This window comes from Manduca sexta, chromosome 12 (assembly GCF_014839805.1).
Source record: "Manduca sexta isolate Smith_Timp_Sample1 chromosome 12, JHU_Msex_v1.0, whole genome shotgun sequence".
Classification (NCBI taxonomy): Eukaryota; Metazoa; Arthropoda; class Insecta; order Lepidoptera; family Sphingidae; genus Manduca; species Manduca sexta.
Genome location: NC_051126.1, coordinates 14,000,376 through 14,021,964, shown reverse-complemented (window position 1 = coordinate 14,021,964; position 21,589 = coordinate 14,000,376). Strand labels below are relative to the sequence as shown.

Sequence of the window (21,589 nt, the reverse complement as noted above, 5' to 3'; positions counted from 1 at the left end):
TAGTTAGTAATCGTCGCCCTACTGTATTACATAATATTTTTATTTTACTTTAATCTAATATCCGTAACCGAAACTATCCGAAACTACCGGATAATCCGAAATAATTACAAATCCGTAACCGTATCCGAAACCGATATAATTTTATTCCTATATCCATATCCGGATCCATATCGGAAATTTCATATCCATAACATCCCTGCTCCTGACTACTCTTCAACTTAAGGTCAAGAACAAAGAAGGAGAATACATCATCCTTCGGGCGTTACTTGATCAAGGATCGCAAGTAACATTGATTACAGAAAACGCTGCTCAACGATTGAACCTACCTCGACACAAGATGAACGCTGCTGTCACTGGCGTCGGTACTGTGATGGGCACGAGTAAAGGAATGATAAAACTCGAATGTAAATCTATTCACTCTGATTTTACATTCCACGCCGAAGCATTAGTAATGCGAAAACTTATTAATAATCTTCCCAACTCAAGTATCAACGCAAAACACTGGACACATCTCGACAACATCAAATTAGCTGATCCAGACTTCAACATCTCTGGGCCCATTGACTTACTCCTCGGAGCAGATATTTATTCCAAAGTTATTTTAGAAGGAGTAATCAAACAAAGCAGTGACTCGCCAGTAGCACAACAGACTAAATTAGGTTGGATATTATGTGGCGCGACGAAGCGATTCAACTGTTTAGTCACTCTAACTGAGTTAGAGGATATAACGCGATTTTGGGAGGCAGAAGACTTCCCTTCCGAACCCGAAAGCACAACCAAGGACGACTACTGTGAAAAATATTACACAGAAACAACAAAACGAGCAAGTAACGGGCACTATATAGTAAAGATGCCCATGAAAACTAATTATTATCAAAATGTTGGCAAGTCCAAGCCTCAAGCTATAGCACAATTTCTTCAATTAGAAAATAAAATGGCGAAACAAGAACATTTTGCAAAATTATACAAGGAGTTCATCCGAGAATACATCTAATTGGGGCATATGAAACCCGTGACAGAAACCGAATGTCGAGCACAAATTTACCTACCACATCATGGCGTATTAAGAGAAAGCTCAATAACAACCAAACTACGAGCTGTTTTCAACGCATCAATGAAAACAGACTCCGGCTACAGCCTAAACGACTTGATGGAAAAAGGGCCTAATCTTCAAAAAGACATCTTATCGCTTATCATCAAATGGCGGAGTTACAGATATGTTCTAACGGCGGATATTGCCAAAATGTACCGCCAAATCCTTATTCATCAAGAACAACAACATCTTCAAAAAATAATATGGAGGGATTCTACGAGAGAACCACTCAGAGAGATGCAACTATGTACCCTAACGTACGGCACCAAAGCCGCACCATTCCTTGCGATGCGCACCCTGCAACAACTGGCCAACGACGAAGGCAACGCCTACCCTTTAGCCCAGAAGGCGCTACAAAACGATTTTTATATGGATGACGTCATCACAGGACACCATACCATAGAATCAACGAAAGGTCTACAAAGAGAGCTTTATGAATTGCTACAAAAGGGTGGTTTTATTTTAAGGAAATGGTCTACAAACGAACCGTCTATTCTGAAAGAGATACAACCTGAACTAAGGAATGGTCCCATCGGAGATTTCAGTTTTAAACAACAAGAGTTTAGCAAAACGCTCGGACTAGCATGGGATGGAACAAGTGATACATTCCATTTTATTTGCGAAGAGCTGTCTAAAAACAAAAGGCTGCGTACACAAAACGCAAGCTATTGTCTGAGATAAGCAAGATATACGATCCGCTCGGTTGGTTAGCACCAATGACCATAGTAGCTAAACTAATTTTTCAAAAATTGTGGAGCGAAGATTGTCGAAACATTGGATGGGATGAAACTGTACCAGAACCTATACAACAAGATTGGATAAAAATGAAAACTGATTTACCAAACATAAACAATATCAGTTTACCAAGATGGATAAAAAACGAAAACAATAAAACAACGATCGAATTACAAGGCTTCTGTGACGCGAGTGAGCAAGCATATGCCTGCGTCATCTACAGCCGGACTACGTCACCTGCCGGCACTTACAACATTACATTACTAGCAGCAAAAACTAAGGTAGCACCACTTAAACGGAAAACAACGATTCCGAGATTGGAATTATGCGCCGCTGTTTTGCTAGCGAAACTCCTAGAAAGGATAACAAAAATCCTTGAAGATTACGATTTAAGAATATCCTGCTGGACTGATTCCAAAGTGGTCTTAGCATGGCTTCAGGGATGCCACAAGAAATATGAAAACTACATATTAAACAGAAGAACAAAAATAATTAACATTGTGCCTGCGATAAAATGGGGTTACGTGAAGACTACCGAAAACCCTGCCGACTGTGCAACGAGAGGACTTGCACCATCCAAACTGGTTGACTTTTCCCTGTGGTGGGAAGGACCTCAATGGCTCAAAGAACACGGAAATGAAGTCCATACAAATAATGAAATTTATACTACGGACGAAGACATAAGAACAAATTGTTATACGATGAAAAGTACGGAACCCGTGTCAATTAAAAACAAATTAATTGATTTATTACTTGAACGCTATAGCAACATCGATCATATAACAAACATACTCGCATGGATATTGCGTTTCGCTGATTCATTAAAAAATAAAAGGAGGTCAAATGAGTGCATTAGACTGACTTTGACTGAAATTAACAACGCACTATGTATAATTATCGCAGCAGTACAAGAAAGTTATTTCGAAAATGAAATAAAATATCTCAAAAGAGATGGAAAACTTCCCAACCGAAGCACAATTTTGAAACTCAACCCCTTTTTAGACTCGCATGGAATTCTACGCATTGGAGGCCGTCTGAAAAATTCAGGCTATCCCGAAGAAATCAAACATCCCATTCTCATACCAGGACAGGGAAGACTAACTCAACTCATAATTGAAAAGGCTCATAAACGCACATTACACGGTGGAGCAAGATTAACGCTGGCTTTCACTAGAAATAAATATTGGATTATTAGCGGTAATCGAACCGTCAAGAAGACACTGCGACAATGCATACGATGCCGTCGTTACGCTACCACACGAACAGAACAATTAATGGGAAATCTTCCTAAACACAGGATAACTCCATCGAGGCCATTTTCACATACTGGCGTGGACTTTACTGGACACGTGGATATAAAGATAAACAAAGGCCGTGGGATAAAAACTAGCAAAGGCTATATAGCTATATTCATATGTATGTGGTCAAAAGCAGTGCATATCGAACTTGTTTCAGATTTATCAACGCAAACCTTTATAGCAGCGTTGAAAAGAATGTGTGCAAGAAGAGGCACTCCGAAACATATCTACTCGGATAATGGAACTAACTTCGTTGGAGCAGCCAAAGTATTGATTGAAGAGTTCCAGCAGTACAAAACAATGTTATCTTCAGAATTCTTTAAAGAAATCAACGACCTTCAAATCGAATGGCACTTTAATGCTCCATCTTGGCCATCGGCAGGAGGCTTATGGGAAGCCGCTGTACGTTCCATGAAGGCACACCTGAAAAGGGTAATCGGACAACAGAGGCTAACGTACGAACAATTTGGAACGCTTCTTACTCAAATCGAAGCATGCATGAACAGCAGACCACTGGGTCCTTTATCGGAAGATGTAGAGGATTTGGAATATCTTACGCCCGGTCATTTCCTCACAGGGTGTCCAACGCTCATATTACCACTTAATGAACCGGAAGAACTTAAATCTATAGACATCCGAAACAACTGGAAACTCATTGAACTCATGCGCCGACACTACTGGGATCGTTGGTCAAACGAATATCTGCATTTGTTACAAAACCGAAATAAGTGGCAACATATTAAAGAAAATTTAAAAACGGGACAACTAGTCCTCGTGAAGGAAAGTAATTTACCTCCCTGCAAATGGGCTATGGGTCGCATAGTCGAAGTGCACCCAGGCAGCGACAACATAGTTCGAGTAGTCACACTTAAGACTCAAAATGGGTTACTCAAAAGACCTATAACCAAACTAGCTCCACTACCTATTAACGAAGATAGCATGGAAATTGTCACACGAAAAGGTCCTGAGGCTGAGCATTGTAAGAAGAAGAAAATAACTCGGACAATAAAGACGAAAACAGTCAACAGCTTGTTAATAGTACTACTACTTGTGTTAACAATGCTGACAGGTGGAAATGCTACACCCATACAACATTTTAAAATAACGCAATTGACCGACAACCAACCGATTTACTTTGACCCCGTGGGAAGTATTCAACTTATACACGATGAGTGGAAACTTCTAGTATACTACAACTTGTCAACATTCTGGCAAAGTACAAAAAAGGTCGAGAAATTCGTTAATCGTCTAGATCAACTATGTGACACTATGCCGAATGAACCCTGTCTCTCTGTGATAGAACAACTAAGATTCGAAATGAATCAACTGAATGAATACAACATGTTGCTACTATCACAACATCAAAAACGTAAACGCCGCGGCTACTTCAACGGAGTAGGAAATGTTGCGCGAGCTCTGTTTGGTGTCCTTGATAGCGATTTTGCAGAAAAATACTCTCAAGACATTCAAAAAATCAAAACAAACGAACAACATTTACTACAGTTGATAAGAAATCAGACACTCATTATCGAAGCAGAAAACAACATTATGACGAAAAATGAAGACTTCGTAAAAACGCAGTTAGGTGTGATTCAGCAATTCATGGAAAAAACGGAATATAATACCGCAGTCATAGAAAACAGACTTCAAATTATGAAAACGATGAACGACGTTAACGCTGGAGCAATAACTGCAAGTTTACTACTTTCCGTATTGAGAAGAAACCAACAAATGCTCCTAGATGCATTGACAAATATTTATAATGGAAATCTCGATAGGAAACTATTCACGCCAGAGCAGTTATCAGAACAACTTAATTACATTGCCGGAATTATATCGAAAAGGTTAACTCTACCAATTAAAAACAGTAACGGAGCGAGCATTCAAAATATTTACAAGCTTATATACGTCAAAGCTCGTCTCACTCAACAATACCTACTATTTGAACTGCATATTCCGTTGTTAAGCGATGATGAATATACATTATATCGCAATATACCAATACCTAGACAGCTCTCTACCAACCAATGTCAGGTGATAGAGATAACAGCAAAGTATATTGGAGTGAACTATGTAAAGAATACCTACATACAAATGGAAGAAATAGATCTTCAGCAATGTACGACTATGATGGAGGATGATTACATCTGTCACGCCTACACACCAATAAAAACCCTGAATGGAGTCACAGCATCATGTGTAGCCAAACTGCTGAGTCAACATGTCAATAATATCACATGTGATTGGATAACACAGCCATGCTCGGACAAATGGATAAAATTACATAGGCCAAACATATGGTTATATAACTGCATCGATGACTGTTCGACCCGCATCGTATGTGAAAATCAAATTACAACAACAATTATGACAAAGGCGGGACTTCTTGCCATAGGTCAGGATTGTGTAATACAACACAACGATGCTACAGTATACTCACACAACGTTTTTAGTAGTAAAACCAACATCGGCATTTCTTTGGAAATACCTACTATTGATTCACCGAATGATATGTGGAGTACGTTTAAAAATACAAAGATTGTGCTACCTAAACTGAACTTATCAGAGGATCAGAGTTTGGTCGACAACCAGATAACCGTCCAGAAGGAACAAGAGAGATTACCCAACGAGTTGAGCATCCACGACATTGGTAACTACTCGATTAGCACTTTGCTGGTAGGAGGAATCCTCTTCGCTATCATCGTATGGCAAGCTAAAAGATATCTTCCTCGGTGTAAGAACAGTAATACCCCCACAGCAGTTAAGACTCCACAGATAGCAGAGAACATAGAAATAGGGGATAGTGCCGCTTATGCTGAAATAGAAGATGGACGTCGGAAGACATTAAAGCCTCAACCAGCAATAGAGACAAGATTTCAACTATAATAATTCTTTTGTAAAAAATTATAGTGTGCTTATTATTTTAATTGCTATTTTTGTAACATTTTTACTATTCTATGTAACTTGTAACGCAAGTTTGGTGATCTGAGTATACACATTGGTATACACACCTTTCCCCCGGGAGCATGTACGAGCCAATAATGCTCATACAGCAATTATCGTACATATATTCGTCGATATGTGCTAAATAAAACAGTCGTCACAAAACACTCGTCACGCGCTAAACAATTATAAACAAACGTGCGACTCAGATTACTAAACGTATATCTTTATTTACAATAAACTCTTAAGCTTCAAAGTGGTTTGGCGTTAACTATTTTGGCCTACAACAAACACACAACTACTACAGGGCGTCGTCAACGGCGAGAGCCCCAACATTATTTTTATATTAACATAATGCTGTGTGTTTGTGCAGGCTTACACCCAATACATACCGCTGTCGATGTACGACCTGCAGACGTGGATGGGCGCGCCGTCGCTCTACGTGTACGACTGCTCCAACGCGGGCGTCATCGTCGACAACTTCAAGCAGTTCGCCGACCAACACGAGAGAGAGTATGAGGTATACACTGATACCTGACAAGTGTCGTTGTAGATGTATTCAAAGAATTAGTGGACCTTTTGTCTTATTCAGCTTTTGGAAGTACACTGTTGAACATATATCCTTTAAAGGACCGCCTAGAGATAAATTTTATAGGGTATGTTCAAGATTATAGACAGCAAAAAATCATGTCATGCTAGAAGTATTTTACTTACTTATAAATCTAGATGTTAATAAATGAAAGCCAAAGCTAGCGTGTGCTATTTATTACAAGCGGATCTTATTTATTTCTTTGGCGCATTTGCAGTGCCAACTTTAAAAAAAAGCACAGAATTAATCTAGAAATCATGCCGACAACATGAGGTCTTCATTGAAGCTACTTCTCTTGATGTACTTTAATTTTACCATTTGAAGTAGTACATACAAACTAAAACTGGTTGCATATAGAGGCACGAGTCGTGAGCACACTCGTGATTGGTCGGATTGACGCCAATCGTGTCGATGTTTCGCGCGATTGGTTACTTATGCTCGTCGTCTATTGGCATACAGATGCCATGTGGTTATTGTACACTTTCGTCCAATTTTAACACACGCAAGCTCGTCCCCACCACTGTTCCTCAGAGCAGTCCCGGATCTTGAATTTTTTGGAGGCGGGGCAAAATCTGGATAATTCCGCCCCCGACCACCTATATTTCTACCTTTGTTATCATCATCATCATCATCATCATTTCGCGCCCCGTGGGAAATAATTTATTTGTTTAATGTACTGAATGTCATGTACTGAATGTCTCAATAGTCAAAGTTGCGTTAATGATGAGTTGTGTATGCGTTTGCCAAGTGTGAATTTGCCGCCCGGGGCACGGGCTCTGGCTTGCCCCCGCCTAGGTCCGAGCTGTTCCTCAGTGCAGTTGACTAACACGTAACATTTTGCTGGCAGGCCCTGGTGAACTCGAAGGGCGAGGAAGGCACCCCGCCGCCGCCGTGCGTGTCGTACAAGAACTGCATCCAGCTAGCGGCGTGCGCGGCGGGGCAGAGCCTGCCGATGAACCCCGAGCTGCCGGCCGACCTGTTCACGGCGTGCCTCACCACGCCCGTCAAGATGGCCATGAAGTGGTTCGTGCTGCGCAGCCGCACCAGGGTCGCGCCGCATGACGTTCACGATCTTATTGACAAGTTAGTGTCACGTTTATCACACTACATACGCTATTTGAGTTGGTAATGTTATGCAGTAGCGAAGGGTGAACTTTTACAACACACACACACACAACTTATAAGTACTAATAATATTCATAAATTAAGTCTACAAATCGTTTTAATAATAATTTCATTTTTTCATCAAGTACGAAAAGGAAGCCGGTAGTAAATAATAAAAATAAATGTAAAGCTTAAAATTTGTGATGCTAAAAAGAATTGTAATTGATGTTTCATACTAATGTCTATACTGTTCCACATCGCCTACAAGTCATTTATCGCTTAGTTCATATTAACCTACTTTCCTTTCATAGCATAGTATCAGATTTTATTATAATACAATATTTAATTTGTACAGAATCCCCGGACAAGTCACAGACCGCCGCACCATGCTGGGCGAGCTGAACTGGATATTCACAGCGATCACGGATACCATCGCGTGGAGTTCGCTGCCCTCCGATCTCTTCCAACAGCTGTTCCGGGCTGATCTCCTCACGGCCAGCCTCTGCAGGAACTTCCTCCTCGCCGACAGGATTATGAGGTAAACATATACTAATGATTAGAAAGTATTCATTTGAACTGTATTTGTAGTGTGTTGTAGAATAGGACTTCAAAACTAATACGTAATAAGGAGGGATTATTATTTATTATCCATTGCAAGATATTTATTTACCAATTTGAAACTTGATTAAACAAAATTACCCTTATTACTTATACTTAAGAAATATTTCCCTATACTTTCCTCCTTATACATAGGCCAGCATAATTGTGTTGACTGCTAACAATATACTTGTCTTATCAATCAACACTGTACTTGGACCTTTCTCCATTTAACATCAGGGTCAATGAGGTCATATTTACTCCTTTAAGATCTCATTCTTCAACGTCTTGCATAAAAGAATCCTATCAAGCGCGGTTATGTTCAGGTCATACAACTGTACGCCGGTATCGTCGCCGGCACTGCCCTCGCTAGCGAGCCACCCACTCTGGGCGGCGTGGGAGCAGACCCTGGACCTGGCGCTGGCGCAGCTGCCGGCGTTGGTGCGAGGAGACCCTCTCGCGGAGTACAGACACTCGCCATTCTTCAGAGACCAGCTCACCGCCTTCCAAGTGTGGCTCGACCTCGGTAAATGTACGATGTTTCTTTTGTTTATTTTATTTTTGAATCTTTCATTATGATTAATTTTAAACTTATTTTAATAAGATTACGTTGCTGTAGGATATTTTCTTTACTATTACATGGTGAATTTGAATAAACAATATCAATCGCTCTAAAATGCAAAAAAATTTGAAGCTTTTTGGAAGGTGGATGCCTTAAAAATGTGATGATGTCGCCAGGGTCCCGGTCGCGGCCGCCGCCGGAGCAGCTGCCGATGGTGCTGCAGGTGCTGCTGAGCACGCTGCACCGCGTGCGCGCGCTGCAGCTGCTGTGCCGCTTCCTGGCGCTGGGCGCGTGGGCCGTGCGCGCCGTGCTGGCGGTGGGCATCTTCCCCTACATGCTCAAGCTGCTGCAGGCCTCCGCGCCCAACCTGCGCGCCTCCATGGTCTACATATGGGCCAGGATCATTGCCGTCGATCCGGTGAGGGTTACTTTTTATATAAACCGCACGCGAATTGCGAGGAATATATTACGTCAACATTCAGTAAGGTTCCTCGGAGCTTGCGCGCGGAATACGTCTAATGAGCTTCGTTTTATTTAGTTGGTATTATTATATAAATCGCTAAAAACTATACAAGCTAAGCAGTAGCGGCAACCCGAAGGCAACCCGAGACGGTTGCTCGATTAGCACTCTCCCGCTATTAAATGAATATCTCAGCGATTTTAAAGGTGTGATTGTATTTCAGAGTTGCCAAGTGGATCTGGTGAACGCCAAGGGTCACAAGTACTTCCTATCCATTCTGCAAGACCCGACAGTCGATGTGAGTTACTGTGTCAGGTTATATGAACTTCAATATTATTCATTATCATATGTTACAGATCTATACTAGAATCTTAACTATTTGACACTAATTTTACCTACATACTCATACTAACAGCTCTAAGAACTAATTTGAAGAATTACAACATACTTGGTACTATAAGAGAGATACTGGATTTGACATTGGACTATACATTTATCTGCCCGTTATCAATATCAATAAAATATGTGTTTGTGAGAGATAACCTCCCGTGCCAGTCATCGATGCTTGTATATAGAATGTAATGCCTAAAAAATTGTCACTGACCAATTAATAGTAATCTTATAAGCTTATATTAATGTTATGATGTGTTCGTAGAGCGAGCACCGAACACTGGCTGCGTACGTGTTGGCGGGCATTGTGGACAACTATCATGCGGGACAGGAGGCCGCCTTGCAGGTAACTACTTCTCCATACCTCGGTTTGAACTGTCACATTTCTTAATGAACGAGAGGTAAGATATAATGCTGGTAAACCACTTCGCATCCATCGAAGTTACAGTAAAGGCTAAAGAGCCAGTGAAACATCCACTTTAGAAAGTGTCCACATGGTAGGATATTCACACACACACACCATCACGCATTTATCCCCGAAGAGGTATGCAGAGGTACAACCAGGGCACCCACTTTTCGCCAAGTGTGTTCCGTCCCAGGATGTGAACCTATTGCCATATCGGGCACAAATTCCAGACTCCTGGTTGATATTGAGCAGAAAAACCCAAATATCACTTTGCCCGACCCGGGATTCGAACCCAGGACCTCAGAGCGCTGCCGTACCGCGCATGCAGTACAACTACGCCACTGAGGCAGTCTTGGCTTAGTAGTTGTTTTAAAAGTACATTCTATTTAAATATCAGTAAAAAATTCAATCGAAACAATACCCCCCTATCCAATAACTGGTCCGTATAAACAACTTGGGACATTCCAGGGTTCTATGATCTCGATCTGCCTGGAGCAATTATGCGACGGATCTCCGCTACTGGCGCAGTGGGTGTGCATCAGCCTCGGACGGCTGTGGCGCGGGTTTGACGCCGCGCGCTGGGCCGGCGTGAGAGACCTCGCGCATGAGAAACTGTACCCGCTGCTGCAGCATCAGGACCCAGAGGTACTTAACCACACATTTAGTTAACACAATAGTACGAGCTGGTGATTATGTTTCTTACTTATTTTAAACAAAAGTAAAACACATAATGTTTTTATTTCTCGAAGGAGTAGGCGGAGTTGCAACCAGGGCACCCACTTTTCACCATGTGTTTAATACCATTATGTGAGAGGGGGCGAGCCTACCATTATATCTGTCATAAATCAAAACTCCAGGCTGAAAAACACAATACCCCTGCCCGATCTCGGCGCACGCACAACAGTATATTTCTGTAGCTTGATTTCGGTTTTGTATGATCGTTACGTGCAGGTGCGCGCGGCGTGCGCGTTCGCGCTCGGCACGTTCGTGGCGGCGGGCGGCGGCGCCGGGCCGCGCACCGAGCACGCCAACGCGCTCGACCAGCAGGTCGCCGTGCAGCTCGCCGCGCGCCTCGCCGCCGACGCCTCCTGGCTCGTGCGCGCAGAGATACTCGCCGGTACTGACCACACAACACACACACACAACACACATACCCTCGCACCGAGCACGCCAACCCGCGCTCGACCAGCAGGTCGCCGTGCAGCTCGCCGCGCGCCTCGCCGCCGACGCCTCCTGGCTCGTGCGCGCAGAGATACTCGCCGGTACTGACCACACAACACACACACACACAACACACATACCCTCGCACCGAGCACGCCAACGCGCTCGACCAGCAGGTCGCCGTGCAGCTCGCCGCGCGCCTCGCCGCCGACGCCTCCTGGCTCGTGCGCGCAGAGATACTCGCCGGTACTGACCACACAACACACACACACACAACACACATACCCTCGCACCGAGCACGCCAACGCGCTCGACCAGCAGGTCGCCGTGCAGCTCGCCGCGCGCCTCGCCGCCGACGCCTCCTGGCTCGTGCGCGCAGAGATACTCGCCGGTACTGACCACACAACACACACACACAACACACATACCCTCGCACCGAGCACGCCAACGCGCTCGACCAGCAGGTCGCCGTGCAGCTCGCCGCGCGCCTCGCCGCCGACGCCTCCTGGCTCGTGCGCGCAGAGATACTCGCCGGTACTGACCACACAACACACACACACACAACACACATACCCTCGCACCGAGCACGCCAACGCGCTCGACCAGCAGGTCGCCGTGCAGCTCGCCGCGCGCCTCGCCGCCGACGCCTCCTGGCTCGTGCGCGCAGAGATACTCGCCGGTACTGACCACACAACACACACACACACAACACACATACCCTCGCACCGAGCACGCCAACGCGCTCGACCAGCAGGTCGCCGTGCAGCTCGCCGCGCGCCTCGCCGCCGACGCCTCCTGGCTCGTGCGCGCAGAGATACTCGCCGGTACTGACCACACAACACACACACACACACAACACACATACCCTCGCACCGAGCACGCCAACGCGCTCGACCAGCAGGTCGCCGTGCAGCTCGCCGCGCGCCTCGCCGCCGACGCCTCCTGGCTCGTGCGCGCAGAGATACTCGCCGGTACTGACCACACAACACACACACACACACAACACACATACCCTCGCACCGAGCACGCCAACGCGCTCGACCAGCAGGTCGCCGTGCAGCTCGCCGCGCGCCTCGCCGCCGACGCCTCCTGGCTCGTGCGCGCAGAGATACTCGCCGGTACTGACCACACAACACACACACACACACAACACACATACCCTCGCACCGAGCACGCCAACGCGCTCGACCAGCAGGTCGCCGTGCAGCTCGCCGCGCGCCTCGCCGCCGACGCCTCCCTGGCTCGTGCGCGCAGAGATACTCGCCGGTACTGACCACACAACACACACACACACAACACACATACCCTCGCACCGAGCACGCCAACGCGCTCGACCAGCAGGTCGCCGTGCAGCTCGCCGCGCGCCTCGCCGCCGACGCCTCCTGGCTCGTGCGCGCAGAGATACCTCGCCGGTACTGACCACACAACACACACACACACACAACACACATACCCTCGCACCGAGCACGCCAACGCGCTCGACCAGCAGGTCGCCGTGCAGCTCGCCGCGCGCCTCGCCGCCGACGCCTCCTGGCTCGTGCGCGCAGAGATACTCGCCGGTACTGACCACACAACACACACACACACACAACACACATACCCTCGCACCGAGCACGCCAACGCGCTCGACCAGCAGGTCGCCGTGCAGCTCGCCGCGCGCCTCGCCGCCGACGCCTCCTGGCTCGTGCGCGCAGAGATACTCGCCGGTACTGACCACACAACACACACACACACACAACACACATACCCTCGCACCGAGCACGCCAACGCGCTCGACCAGCAGGTCGCCGTGCAGCTCGCCGCGCGCCTCGCCGCCGACGCCTCCTGGCTCGTGCGCGCAGAGATACTCGCCGGTACTGACCACACAACACACACACACACACAACACACATACCCTCGCACCGAGCACGCCAACGCGCTCGACCAGCAGGTCGCCGTGCAGCTCGCCGCGCGCCTCGCCGCCGACGCCTCCTGGCTCGTGCGCGCAGAGATACTCGCCGGTACTGACCACACAACACACACACACATACCCTCCCAACAAACATATTGTTAAATTTAAAGTACATTATGAGGTAAAAGGTTACTAATTTATTATAACAATGAAATAAAAACAAGTTGACACATAGCATTATGCTTGCAGCTCTTCAGTGGCTAGTTCTGATATTCGAACAACACTTCATCGCAGTCTACATTCAAGAGCGGATTAGGCGGAGTGACAGGTGAGGAGACAATGTATTTCAGATAACCAAATGTAATTAATATAAACCGACAGACACTTTTGTAATTGTTAATAAAGTATTTGGCGACTATCAGATGGGTCTGTAAATAAATATTAGATAATATTATAATAATTTGAATGAAGTAATTGCAATTTGTTTGCGTTGAAGTGTGTGTGTAATTGTTGAGTGAGCACGGGTAGTGAGTGCGTTGTGTGCGCAGGGAGTCGCGGCGCAGCGGGCACGTGGAGAGCGGGCAGGACGCGCTGGCGACGGGCGCGCGCGGCGCCGCGCACACCACGCTCGCGCGCTCCGCCGCCGCGCTCGCGCTGCCCTCCATCGGTACCCGCCCGCACAAACGCGACATGCGTCTTGTGTCTCTTTCTCTTAACGGCTAATATCACTTTTTTTTCCAAATATTTCAATATTAAGTTTTGTATTTTACAAATTATAAATTCTGTTTCGAATAAATAGGGAAAACGGGGGCGAGCGGTTTTCGCTATTTGATACGTCTTCCGCTTAACAGCTAATGTCATTCCACTTACTACAAAACAGTAAACAGTTGGATACAACTTTACTTTAATAATAAAGGATGTGTGTGAACGTCGGCGCAGGCGCAAGACACTAACATTCATCCATTTTGTTATCTTTAAAAATAATACAAGTATATGTTTTTCACGTTTTTCGAGCGATACATTATTATTTTTAAATAAACTTCATAATAGTCTGACATTGGTGCAGGTTTCGGTTCCGTGTACATGAAGCTGTGGAACACTCTAAGCTTGATGTCGCGCGAGCCTCACCCGCAGGTATCGCAGATGGCCACCGACATCATCAACTACATCTCTAATCAGGTAATATTTATCATTAGCAACCTCTTCTAATTTTCATGCAATTTCAACTTAATAACCTATTTCGTTCACCTTACCAATGAACGTTATTAAAAGTCACAGAGACAAATTTAGGTTTTGAGTTAATTACCAAAAAAATTAAAACCATATTCGTTTTTAAATCGATTGTACCAAGAAAGAAGATTTTTTTTAAACTAAATAATATGTGTCATATATTCCATGGTACCCAAATGTCCGGGACGTTTCGGCCCACGGACAATTTGGCCAGTTTTGGCAATTTATGCAACAGTAGTGATAATGTCTGACGTGGTCAGGTGGACAGCGTGGGTCGCGAGCTTGAGTCGGCGCGCAGCAGCGGCAGCTCCAGCAGCCTGCCGCCCTCGCCCAACACGCGCGTGCACCACCACCACGAACACACCAAAACTTTACCTACGCCAGGTAACCACCAGTATGGGGAAAAGCAAGTTGCTTCTTAGGTGGGAAGTGATTATCGACTTAAACGTCAACAATATAAGTGAAATCGTAAGCGACTTCATCAGGTATAAAAACAGAAATGAAAATAGAGCTCTCTCTAAAACACCACACATACCTCTGTATGGCACAGTTTGGACAAATTTCAATCTCAATGATAGTAAGAAACACTGCAAAACAGTTTTATAAAAAACAGTTCTTTCAGTAGACCCATAGCTGCTAATTTCTTAAATATTTCAAAGGGTGTTTTAAATATTTAAACAACAATATATAAATTCTTAATATGACCCAGGTCACCGGCGTGGCAAGTCTGGACTCCCGCACACAATATCCGAAGAGTCGGTCGCGAATCGGGATCGGGATCGTGACTCGACAAGCGAGAGGGATCGCACACGGGACTCTACTTCCTCCAATTCTAGTGAGTACGCTTTCTATGGCAAAGTGGTTGTGTATCAGTGTTCATGTTCGATGAAATCATAAATTCTTTATTTGTATTTATATTATTTGAATTGAGAGGCCTGGACCCATATTCATGAACATTGCTTAGCTAAGTGTGGATCAATGCTGTGATAATAAAACTGTTATTTTATTTATTTAATTTTAATTAACAACTTTTTTATGCTGTTCATCACAGCAGCTTTTGTAGTGTGCAAACATAGAAGCGCTGTGATTGGTTATTATTGAAATAGAACTTTATTTTAGTTGGTCTCACGGCTATAAGATAAATAAAGCCAAAAATATATTTGATTGACGACGCCATGCGTTCGGGTACACTGCGTCTTCATAGTAATACGGGTGTAAAAATATAAATTTTCGAATATCTGAAAAGAAAATGTATTAGCAGGTCAACCAACAAAGAAGCCGATAGTATCTACGCAGTTTGTGGAGTGGGCGTCGAGCATGTTCGCGCGCGGCGAGGAGGAGGGCGGCGGCGTGTGCGCGGGCGTGGGCGACGCTGACGCGGCGTCAGTGGCGGCGGCGGCGTCGACGTCAGCGTCGGCGTCAGCGGCGGCCGACGTGGAGTCGCGCGCGCACCACCAGCGCGTGTGGCGCCGCGCGCGCAACCGCTCGCTGCGCCGCGACGCCGCCGGTCAGTGTCGCACGCCACCGCCACCCGCCGACACACCCCTCCAGACATGTCAGTCGCTCACTCTCTCATACGCATGTTACCTCTCTACCTGTCTTGTGGGATTCCAATACGCTCATAGTTCCGGGTACCCAAATGACAATTATGACTTTTACGCATTCAAGCTGATCGAAATATCGTGGTAGCTCAAGGTCCATTTTAATACATTTTGTTTCGGCTTTAATCTGGGTAACTAAACAAGTATTGGCAAGTAAAGAATTTAAATTCACGTCTAGTTAGTGATTAGTTCTCGCAGTTGAAAGAAAAACGTAAAAATAATTAATAATCATGGATATTTCGGCCTTTAAAATTTAATATGACGAAATTTTAATTCTTTACTTGCCAATACTTGTTTAGTTACCCAGATTAAAGCCGAAACAAAATGTATGAAAATGGACCTTGAGCTACCACCTTAACGCTTTATAAATCTACGTGTAATATTTATTGACAGCGACGAGCCCTCTCACTGACTTGTCTTATTGCTACCTCTTCGTGTGACAGCGCCTGACGCCTCTGCAGTCGCGCAACAGCTATTGATTTGAATGCGCTATAAAAAGGCCTAGAACTATGTGTGTGGCTCTGGGATTTCTTTATATTTTTGTTATAAAACTAATATCAATCAGTTACATTTTTGTGCTAGTACTAACAAGCTAGTATTTTAAAAAATCTGCCATACATGTGTGCATTATTGTTACTGTGTGTTAATATTGGTGACTTAATGCATGCCAATAAGTTGTTTTTATTGTTTTTAAATGTCGTTGTCTATTTTACGTGTCTATATATTAATTTACTGAGCTTATATTCGTTTTGTAATTAAATAAAGCGCTGCAAAAAATCTGCTTCCGCATGCACTTGTGTGTAAAATGGAAGGTGAAATGTTGAACAATGAACAGTGTGTGTATGTGTGCAGCAATGTCTCGCAGTCGCGTGGCCCGCCTGGAGACGCAAGTGTTCAACTCGCGCTGCCCGCTGCCGCCCGCCGTGGTGGTGTTCCACCCGTACGAGCAGCACGTGGCGGTGGCGTCCAAGGAGAACTTCGGCATCTGGGACTGGGGCACGGGCGCCAAGGTGTGCGGCGGCTCGTGGCGGCGCTCGTGGGGGCGCATCTCCGCGCTCGCCTACCTCAACGCGCACGAGCGCGCGCTGGTGGCCGTGGGCGCCACGGCGGGCCACGTGGCGGTGTTCCGCGCCGGGCCCGGCGGCGGCGGCGGCGGCGAGCCCGCGCTGCTGGCGGCGTGGCGCGCGCTCGACGTGCGGCCCGCGCCCGACTACCGCCCGCCGCCCGCGCAACCCATCTACAGTCAGTACACACTTACTAACTAATATTACTTTATATCACTAATAACATTGATAAACTAAGTCGGACTGAATCGTTATTTCAACAATCCAACATCAAATTTGTTGGTTTGCTCAAAAGGTGCAAATATTTTAGCATATACGCTAAGTATAGTGCCAGCATTACAAGACAGAAATTCACCAATGTTGCCATTGCCCAGGTCTAGCGCAACTAGTGTCGGATCAGTTCACCTCGACGGACGATAAGCAAGCGAACAATAAGGGCAAACAGGCGGACCCTAACCGTGAGTCGCGAACGTACACCACAGGCGGATCCAGGGAGCGAAAATTTGTGGCGGTCGGATTGATCCCTAAAAATTTTTTAATAGAAATTTTGCCCATAAAAATAGGACAAGGAAAATAGGGAATAAAAAGCTTCTAAGTCGAGTCAATACTTATTTTAACGCGTGTTTTTCGTATAATTCAGCAAATTGTATGGTTATAAAAATTATGAACATATTGAAATTTTGAGAAGAAATTTCCAACTTTTATGGGACAGGTATACTGGTGTACTATCACTACAGTAATTATCGTAGATACGCAACGGCGTATTAACACATTAGCAAAAAATACAAATTTAAATATATTATCAGCTCGAAAGTGCCATAAAAATAATAGGCAATATAGTTTATACCGCAATTACTGTAAAAACGTCTGGATCCGCCATTGCTGTACATCACTGTAGTTTCCTTTTCTCTCTCTCTCTCTCTTTCTGTCTCTTACTCCTCTGACATGTAATCGTAGTTGCGCACTTCTCCGTTTGATAATCTTGCTTCGACGCTTTCGTAGATTGTGTTCGCTAACATGTAAACCTACCATCACTTAAATGTACTAAAATTTTTAAATCCACAAAATGTGTAGGAAAAAGAATAATTTCCTGGGTAATATAACAAGAAATTGTGTTTGAATTAGGACGGATGGCAACCCTATTTACTGATTGTATTTATTGTAATGCCGGCATAGTATTTATTAAGATACAGTTACGGTGGTGAGGCTGTGAGTTATTCTGTAAGTGTATTTATAAATCCCTTAAAAAATCATTGATATTATGCGCCAATAGTTAACTTTTTTTTTTAATATGATATCGAAACTCGGAATGAGATGAATATGCAGCGCAATCGACTGATTTAACATCTACTCTATTATAAATTTTCTTTACATATAAATCAAATTGTTACAATCTCTATTTAAGTTTCGATATTTCATGTTCATGTTTTCTGCTTACTTCTATAACCTTCTCTCTTCTATAATTTTCATTCAATTGTATGTTTATACATTAGACTCGGCTGTTAATGTGGTGTTGTGTGTTCAGTGTCCGGGGGCGGCGGCACGTACAGCGCGCCCCCGCCGGGCGTGCAGCTGCGCTGGTCGGCGTGGCGGCGCTCGCTGGCGCTGGCGGGACCGGCGCCTGCGCTGCGAGTGTGGGATGCGCATCAGGAGCTGCACTGCCTTGACATTCCCACCGGTACGAATGCTGCCTACAGTACGGCCACTATTGTAGTCAGTGACAGCATCCGTTGATGAATGATTATGACTGGCAGGTTGCGAGGCGGCGGCGACGTCGCTGTGGCGCGGCGGCGAGTGGCTGGGCGGCGGCGGCGGCGCGGAGGGCGAGAGCTGGGCGTGGCAGGTGGTGTGCGGGTTCGGCGACGGGTCGGTGCGCGCGTGGGACGAGCGCGCGCCCGCCGCCGCCGCGCTCAGCCTGCACCACCACGCCGCGCCCGTGCTCTGCGCCGCGCTGCGCTCCGACAGGCCCGCGCTCATCACGGGATGGTAACCGCACACACACATTATCGTGACTCCTGTAAGCCAGGATCAGCCACTGCTGTGTGTGCCACTGCACTTACTTGTATAACACCGAGCGGTTAAGCACGGCGCGCTGTAATTAACTTCAACGCACAACGAAATTAATTAAATAGGAGGATACGGTGGGGTTGAAAATATTTTTTATATTCGTAATTGACATTTACCGTAAGAATTTAATTTTTCAAATGCTCAGTATTATGAGAATAGGATAGATTTAAAACATAACTCTAGGTGTCACTACAAAAATAAAAGAAGCCTTCTCAAAAAACAAAGTATAATGTTTGACATTCAACAAAAACATCCGATACATAAGAGCGCGAGAGCGTGCGGCGCGCGTGACAGCGTGAGGCGGACTGCGGAGCGCGGAGCGGCGAGCGAGCACACAATACTGACGCGGCAACGATCGCTTGCGCCGGTTCCAGGCGGCATACTTTGAACAAACGCACTACGTTGTACCCATGCAGCGCAGTCTATAATTTTTATTTTTATAAAATTTTACGATACATAATAAAAAGAAAAATAATATCAAATTTGATTTATGATCGGGATTTTTCGTGCATTAATTAAATTCAACAAATCAACCGTTACCATTTTTTTTCTTTGTACTCCGTCAAAATAATATATTTGAATCAACAACCTCTATTACATAACGAAACGTTAGTGGCGTGAGAATATCCACCATCTAACTAAAAGTATGGACACCTGTTCTATATTATTTAAATTTCAATCTTGATAGCGTTGGCTATACAAACTGTGTGTTCACAGCATGAACGGCGAAGTTCGTCTGTACGACACCCGCAAACCCTCCGCGGTGGTGGAAGAGGTCCGGGCGCCCGGCCCTCTCGCCGCCATCGACCTACATCCGCTGTGCAACCTACTCGCTTGGTCAGTATATAAAATATTTTCTTTTTTATAACTGCTTGAAAATAATTATATAGAGTTTTCTCCGCTATCCAGTACAAACTATTCTGGATTCATTATATGGATGTTGTAAGCATTTCAAATAAGTATTATTTTCATTAAATCCAGCAGTAAAGTCTCGAATGCATTAGTTGTTTAGTGCTGAAGACAATATTGGCAACACCATAACTCTATCTCAAAGATTGTACGATCTATCTGTAAGTTATTTATCGTAATATTATTCACAGCGGGTCGGTGAACCAGTGCATCAGCATCTACGACCTGAAGGGGCTGTTGTTGAATACGATCAAGTTCCACGAGGGGTTCATGGGCGCGCGCATCGGCCCCGTCTCCTGTCTCACTTTCCATCCGCTCAGGTGAACCTCATAAACCTGACTTTGGACTACCACATTGGACTACTTCACTCAGAAATATTCAAATATGTCTAAACTGTGTCAAAAAACACGTCACGACTCAACTCCGTGACGTTTTATTGGAATTGATTCTAAGATTAACACTTGGTCAATCACACACATCTAAATTAAACGACATCGACTTACGAGTCGCGTTTTTTGGGATATTTTAAGAGGAGATGTTGTTACACTAATGGCAATATTTTAATAATTCTATACTTTTACTCGCCGAAAGCTTTACAAACTTCAACATTTACGTCATAACTCTTTAAAGGGTAAAAATCACTGGCAAAAGATAACTACTTTTAATGAACAGTCATGACGGATTAAGAAAGCAGCTTCCTTGTTTCATTGTATAATTTTTTTTTTTGTGTCAAATCGAGTATTGTGTGTGGTCCTTAACCTTAGTGTATAGCAATGGCGAAAGGTACATATAACCCGGTTCCTGTCAGCTTCTCTTTATGTAGAATCTTATTATCATTAGAACGATTTGCACACCGTATTAATACATACGTGTCGGGTTCCCATTCGAGAAATTTAACAAATTCAAATAATTTATTTGCTGTATACAGTACATGTACATTTATAGGTGTTATAAAATGATAAGTCTCGCCATATTCTACGAACATAATTATTAAATATAAGGACAGAAGTATTACATAACATGAGTTATTATATAATCACATTATATTTATTATATTACATTGACAAGATTAAATTTATTATGATTTGAAGAAACATTCGGCCACTGTCGTGTTGTGTTGCAGATGCGCGATGGGCGTGGGCTCGAAGGACTCGACGGTGTCGGTGTACGTGTCGGAGGCGCGGCGGTGACCCTCGCTGTACAGCCTCGCGCTGCCGCTGCCCTTCCACCAGTGACCGCGCCGCCGCTGCTGCCCTACCGCACGCTACAGGTGATACTCACGTTCGGACATGTAATTGTGCTCTGATGTCAAATTTAGACTTACTTACTGGTTAGTAAAGTTCTAATTTTGTTATTACCTTTCATGGATGCCATGTCACATACACAAGGACGGAGTAATCTCGACTAACTCTAAAAGTACTATTAGCATATCTATCTTTTCGGGGATATATACGTTTAGTTACGCAAGTGTTACAAAATGCGAAAGATA

General features: G+C 44.8%; 1 protein-coding gene across 7 annotated transcripts in view; it reads left to right on the top strand.

Annotated features, from left to right (window-relative positions):
- LOC115448755 (regulatory-associated protein of mTOR) overlaps positions 1–21,589 on the top strand; it is a 37,819-nt gene that overhangs the window by 12,704 nt on the left and 3,526 nt on the right. The window contains exons 5-26 of one of the 7 annotated variants that reach the window (XM_037437829.1): positions 6,443–6,589; positions 7,506–7,741; positions 8,118–8,300; positions 8,686–8,885; positions 9,098–9,339; positions 9,605–9,679; positions 10,037–10,117; positions 10,646–10,822; positions 11,129–11,294; positions 13,479–13,557; positions 13,778–13,896; positions 14,296–14,408; positions 14,720–14,843; positions 15,169–15,294; positions 15,718–16,014; positions 16,913–17,302; positions 17,499–17,582; positions 18,650–18,802; positions 18,879–19,110; positions 19,909–20,028; positions 20,292–20,420; positions 21,224–21,370. In XM_037437829.1, coding sequence (XP_037293726.1) covers positions 6,443–6,589; positions 7,506–7,741; positions 8,118–8,300; positions 8,686–8,885; positions 9,098–9,339; positions 9,605–9,679; positions 10,037–10,117; positions 10,646–10,822; positions 11,129–11,294; positions 13,479–13,557; positions 13,778–13,896; positions 14,296–14,408; positions 14,720–14,843; positions 15,169–15,294; positions 15,718–16,014; positions 16,913–17,302; positions 17,499–17,582; positions 18,650–18,802; positions 18,879–19,110; positions 19,909–20,028; positions 20,292–20,420; positions 21,224–21,290 — 3,540 coding nt within the window. In that variant the 3' untranslated portion in view covers positions 21,291–21,370. Of the gene's footprint in view, positions 1–6,442; positions 6,590–7,505; positions 7,742–8,117; positions 8,301–8,685; positions 8,892–9,097; positions 9,340–9,604; positions 9,680–10,036; positions 10,118–10,645; positions 10,823–11,128; positions 11,295–13,478; positions 13,558–13,777; positions 13,897–14,295; positions 14,409–14,719; positions 14,844–15,168; positions 15,295–15,717; positions 16,015–16,912; positions 17,303–17,498; positions 17,583–18,649; positions 18,803–18,878; positions 19,111–19,908; positions 20,029–20,291; positions 20,421–21,223; positions 21,371–21,589 lie in introns of all 7 variants that reach the window. The other 6 variants (XM_037437833.1, XM_037437830.1, XM_037437827.1 and 3 more) reach the window with 6 other exon arrangements.